The 6,501-nt window shown below is 39.0% G+C and overlaps 1 protein-coding gene across 1 annotated transcript; it reads right to left on the bottom strand.

The window, feature by feature from the left end:
• Positions 1-405: 405 nt before the first annotated feature.
• On the bottom strand, positions 406-5,341 carry LOC135461294 (small nuclear ribonucleoprotein E-like). The gene is made up of 5 exons (XM_064738311.1): positions 5,183-5,341; positions 3,530-3,556; positions 2,884-2,946; positions 1,537-1,615; positions 406-903 (listed from the first exon to the last, which is right to left on the bottom strand). The coding sequence occupies exons 1-5, from the start codon at positions 5,228-5,230 to the stop codon at positions 839-841; spliced, it is 282 nt and encodes a 93-aa protein (XP_064594381.1). The 5' UTR covers positions 5,231-5,341; the 3' UTR covers positions 406-838.
• Between the last annotated feature and the right edge of the window lie 1,160 nt (positions 5,342-6,501).

The following is a 6,501-nucleotide window of genomic DNA, read 5'->3' on the forward strand; positions in this document are numbered from 1 at the left end:
ATCAAGGTAGGCAAATGTTAGACTGCATAAATGGCCACATAAGCGTCAGTGATGTCTTACTGTCACCAAAGCCTGCAACCCAGTCTTTTTATTTATTTTTTTGATTGGTGTTTTACGCCATACTCAACAGTATTTCCCTTGCACGATAGCGGCCAGCATTATGGTCGGAAGAAACCAGGCCATCCATGACAATCTGCAGGTTGCTAGCATCTTTTTGGACAAGCCATTAGAGATCAAGAATCCCACCAATAAGAAGTTAACTAATGCTCTGAAGCTGTTTTCAGTCTAAAATGGCACTGAATTTTATCACTGGACTTTATCGAATTGTTCTACCATTAACTAACCCTCCCTGTACCAGTTCCTACACTTGAAATGTAAACAACGACACATAAGGCCTATTTTTTTTTAGAGGAATTACAAATGTATTTGTTTTGTGACATCAAAATGACTGTTTCATTCAAGATATATACTTTTTCATACTCGACACATTTAAAGATTTCTATCCACAACAATTACATACTGAAAACTACTTGCATGTTTGTATTAAGCATTAGGGAAAAAATGTGTTAACTGCACACATACATCAATGTAAAACAAAACTACTTCAGAGTTGAGAAGTACATATGTTGTTGGTGAGGTACCTTGGGTGAAATGTAAAACACTGGGTTATCTCCCCCTAATACATACAGCCTTTCTCCCATGCTGTCATTGTTGAGGCATCGTTCAGCAAACCTTGGCTGGTGAATGATATATGATCTGAAGGGTGGTTTATTTACACAGACACAAATGAGAGAGAAATAAGATGAGAGATAATGTTCACTGGGTAAGAGTTCAAATCTCAGGTGGCTGGCTCCTGGACTTGCTGTATCAGAGTTATGTTATCTCCCTTTAACAAAATTCGACCTGGAGAAGAAAAGAAATATTATCATCATCCTGGAAAAAAAATACTAAATAACTGTACATTGCAATTTAATGTTCACATCAACAGATTGGTAAAATATTGTGGAAGTAAGAAAGTGTACTCAAGACTATTTCACTTATATGACAGCTGCCAGCATTACAATGGGGCCAAACCAGGCAAACTGTAGGCCACATGCAGGTTGCTGGCAGACCTTCCCACGTAAGGCTGGTGAGGAAGCCATAACGAGCTGGACTTGAACTCATAGCCACCGCACTGTTGAGAAGCTCCTGGGTCATTGCACCATGCTGGCACACTTACCACCTTGACCACGGAGGTTCCCAAGTATGCAAGTAAGAACAATCGTTGACAGCTGCTTGTAACAATTTATTCCCTGGCAAATACTAAATACATCAGGTTGTCATTATCAAGATAAATATGATAATTTTTTCAGTTGTTAAAGAAACTAATGAAATTCACCTGCTCCTTTCTCCTTGAACCGACCGAACCAAAAAATTGTATTTTCATAATACCATGTGCACAGTATAAATGCTAGCTATGAAACTGAAAATGACACTTAGTTGTCAGTAAGTTTTATTCACAAAATCTAAAGGCAATCATTTGAATCTGTTGCTTACCCAAGGACTTCCTTGTCTTTGTTTTTAAGTGGACTTCTTCTCCTTCGTCTAACACCAGGTTCATGTATTCATCAAAACCCTAAAAAGAAACAAATGTAAATGATTAAGCTTAAATTCTCACAGTCCACAATGATAGTGTCCTGGCGTGCAATGTACATACAGTATGATTGAAATGAGATCACCACGTCCTCAGTCATATACCAGAATTGCAGTTATCCACTACTTAAACAAAGACATACATTTTTTTCCTGATGTTTATGACAAGAAATAAGACACAAAATATACTTTTTGTGTACATACTGGAATGAAAGTATGTGTGTATCGTTGAGGTTTTACGTTGCACTTAACAATTTTTCATATGACAAGGAGTCGTTCAATTCAGTGTGACAGTGTATATTTATTTATTTATTTATTTGATTGGTATTTTACGCGGGTGGAAACCGGGCAGAGCCCGGGGGAAATCCACGACCATCCACAGGTTGCTGGTAGACCTTCCCACATACAGCTGGAGAGGAAGCCAGCATGAGCTGGACTTGAACTCACAGCGACAGCATTGGTGAGAGACTCCTGGGTCATTACGCTGCGCTAGTGCGCTAACCAACTGAGCCACGGAGGCCCCCGACAGTGTGTAAGTTTACTGTGTCTTCTGGTCATGCTTGTGGCAGGGCGAGTCCATGCCAATCCTGATGTATCAGGCCAAAGACACAAGATAGGACACCCGATCCAGTCACACAACACTGACACTGGGCTAACCAATTCTGTTCCTTGCTCTAAGCTCTCAGTGCTAAGTACATGTAAGGCAGAAACTAATGCTGTGTTTAAAGCTTTTGGTATGACCATGCCCAGGTTTAAAATTTCTGTTGGAATGTTGAACACCAACAATGGTGATCAGGGGGCTGTTTCTCAAAGCAGTTGTAACATTACACCGGTCGCAAATACCACAGTGGTGTATGCCATCTGTTTGCGATGTCTCCGTGATAAGGGCCGCGTATCATTATGACCCCTTTGAGAAACCCTGGTTTATATGAGCAGGAAAAGTGAATCAATGGCAGTAAAGTCCGACGGGACTACTGGGCACTCAATCCATAGATTGAAACAATAAATTGAATACATAATATAAAAGCCTTGGTGTTGTCCCATGAAGAAAACTGATCATCTCAGTGTGATACTCCTACATTTAGACAGTTCATGAAAGCATGAAAGTCATCCAGTATGAGCTAGAGCTGTGAAATATACTAGATTCCGTACACATACAGATCCATAAAGATTGTGTCAATCACTCAGTTCACCATATTCTTTATGGAATTTGACCACGCATATCTAGTGTACCACTAGGTCAATACTCACCACAATACACCCTTCTATCCTCATGTTCGTTTGCTCGTATAACCAAACTTGAATTTTAGAGCGCTGAAAAAGAAAAGAGCAATATAAGACTAAATAGTTAGTTAACATGTACATGTATATTGCAGTTTACAGAATACACAAAAAAGAGAAAAAGCACTAAATGCTTCTCTAGTGTGAACAATTAACGTCCAAGAATTAAAATGAACTGGGTATAAAGCTGGGTTGAATTATTTTGGTTATATTGCATTATTTCCTTTAGCAGGGAAGTCCCTATGTTCACCTAAGAGTCATAAAACTCTCCATTGATGATGTCAACCAATCAAATATCTCAAATGATATTGACTATTCAGGCTGACTATGTATTACCTGGGGGCCAAGGAAGAATTTAGATTGATTATCTTTTATGTCTTAGATATGACCAAACAAGGCTATGAACCCAGACCTCTAGCATACAAAGCAGGCACAATGGCTTCATTACCGCTTGAGTACCATGAAAGTAGCAGTCTGGAGAATCCAATATTAGAGTAGTGACCTCAGTTAAAAGTAACTTCAACCATATTTTAGCCTGAAATAAAGTACGAACACTATGGAGCAATAGATTATTGTTTGCACATTGTGTTTATAATTAGAAGAAAGGGATACTTACATTCTGAAGATATCTGAAAATCAGGTTCTGAGAAGATCATTAAGGAAAATTTTTCTATCATGACCCATTGTAAAAAAAAAAAGCATTAAATGATTCAAATATTTTACATATCATTTTCAAATTCATGAAATTGTAAAATGTCAACTTTTTGTCACAAAAATGTAAAATGGTGTATTCTCAACTACTCACATATTTGGACTTTTTCATTTTGTTGATTGACAAGGCAAGACAGTGCTTTTAGGATTTCGGAATCCTAAATGCCCAGTGTAATTGTCTAACTTCAAGTTGGCTTTCGCACATTGCACTGGAAAGCTTTCCAACATGGAACGTATTATTTATCGACGGATAAAAAGACATTTTGGCATGAGTATTAGCCCATTTCTTTTCTGAAAACAAGAGAAACGATCCATGACAACCACACAAATTCATAAAACAAGTTCATTTTTCAGACACCAACCCCAGTGCTGCAAGCCGTTCGAACCCATTTCGATCAACTGTGAGAACAAACGAGATGCACGTAAATAGTGTAAGGTCATGAACTGTGCCAACCTCATTTTGATGGGCGCCTAAACTTACTGATGTTACCATAATAATTGACAGATGGATAATCTCCCCTGAATGGCCTACTTTTTTTCAGCGCTTTAGCATCAATCACAAGACTTATGCGTGATTATCAGAATGAGATGACAGCCACAAACATGACAAAGGGGTAATGTAGATCCAGTTGTCATGGACCGCTTTTGGTTCGGCAAGACTCATAACTGGTTTGTTGACTATGGGTGTAACAACTGCTCCCTACAGTTAGCATCCATGTAACCAAGCAATGACTGCTCCCTTGGCCAGCAGTACAACCTCATGTAGTAATGTCCTGCAAAGCTTGATCCACTTTCTGCTCTCCTTTATTCACATAACGACACAATGGGGACCACTCAGTCATGATGGTCGTGGTGAGTGTAAACAATCTCGCCTCACGTGTTTGGAGAGTTCCCACTGAAGCCACCTTAACGTAATTCATTTTGAAACCTACACTCTTCCACTGACACAGGTGAAAACTACTTGCCAAAAAACTGGTCCACCTCTGTGGTCAGAAGTCACTAATTCATTTCTGCAAAATCTTAAACAGAGCAAAATGCTAAGAAAGTCACTAGTCATTGCTTACATACGGGATGCAGACGCCAGTAGGTCTACAGGTTGGTATTATTTTAACATAGGGTGATAATCTTCCAGGCCAACAATCTAATAAAGGAATGAAGGTGAGCCCGCCGAAATTGTAGCCCTCATATTTGTGTTGGTCTGTGCCTTCACAGGAGATATGAGAAATGTGCCTGAGGTGCGAGTTAGCTGAACTCTGGCGCTACTCCAAGAAAATAAAATAGCACATTGTGAAGCTCTACCCAGTAGTGTTAGCGGTGGTTTTGAGGTAAGTAAAGCTAAGTAAATATAAGCCATCATTAGACCAGATTTTTTGGCCAGTAAGACCAATAGATCTTGTAAGAGCATTCAACCCAACAAAATAAAAATTCACCTACAGACAGCAATTTCCATCTACTGTTTCGCCGAGTACAGCGATTACTTCGAAGTGTACACCCCATGTCGTTGTTGTTGCAAAACATTTCACGTTATTTTAAGTTCTATCGATACATAAAAGGATACAATGGGTTGTACCATAACCTTCTGCACTTTTTGTCCCTTATACGCCATCCTGTGTGTCAATATTCGTTGATAGCAGTTTGAAATATATAAATACACCCCTCGATGCACACAATGCCGGTGAAATTATACCTTCGAACCACGCGTGCATAAAGCGGAAATGGCGGTTTCGGAGACGTTGGGTGGTCGTCATTCGATGTGTATATTTTCTCTTATTTCTCCACAGAAAATAATTAGATAGCATTTATCCATGATTAAACGCAGGAAATTTTATTGTTTTCGCAAATTTATTTCGGAAAAAAATCATCATTCAACGAGTTGATATGAGCTCGTACTGTGCTTACTCACAGCCCGTACAATCCCTGCCAAATTACGCGGCCATTATTGAACGATTTGGCAGAGGAGCGTCTCAAATGTTGTCACCAACCAGGATCGTTATCTCCCTTGTTGCATTTGTTAAAATGAGACTTTTTTTTCATCTAGAAGGTCTGTTCATTTGTACTGTGTCACAAACATGTATAGAATCTGACATCTAGATTGTATCCTGCATCAGATTGGTGGGTTAAAAGCCAACTGATTGAGACTTTTTTTTTCGCATCAACAAACGTAAATGTACATGTACGTCATGTATATATATATATAGCCCTATCCTTATATACATGTATAAGCCTGTGTAATTGACTCACTGTGTGGTTTAAGGAGCACATCTTGCACGGGGTATGTGTGGGTTGAAACATGTTCCAATTGACATTTTTATGCTGCTTCTAATATATTTTAAATTCTACATATTTTCATTTCTGTCTCCAAGGCGATGAATTAAGAAATAGTTTTTGGTTACTTTCTGTTTATTCTGTCTTGATTTGCAATCATGATTGGTGGGTGACCTGTCAGTCCAGACCAAGTATTGACGTGCAGTGCTCAGTCCAGCTTGGACCTGATCAATCATGTCATCATTTTGTATAATACCGTACCCCATTACACTGCCAACGTTTCTCCCATTATCATCAGAAGGGCCCATTCAGAAATACATGTTAATGTGGGAGCTATAAGCTGGGAACATGGCCAACCGATCTCACAGCTAAACACATATAAATGTTATCAATACCTCCCGTGAAGATTCATGCAAATTCATAATATGTGAAATTTCAGAAATGTATCTAACGACTTCGTACATGAGGACAAAATGATGTGAATGAAAACTGATAACATGGTGAATAGTGTGAGCATACATTTTTTTATCTGAAGATACAAACAGTGTGAGCAGTTTGATGGTCCGCGCACCTTCGGGAAGTGTACGAGTTCATCAGCCCTTTTCAAGATGG

The sequence above is a fragment of the Liolophura sinensis genome, chromosome 1 (genome assembly GCF_032854445.1).
Source record: "Liolophura sinensis isolate JHLJ2023 chromosome 1, CUHK_Ljap_v2, whole genome shotgun sequence".
Lineage (NCBI taxonomy): Eukaryota > Metazoa > Mollusca > Polyplacophora > Chitonida > Chitonidae > Liolophura > Liolophura sinensis.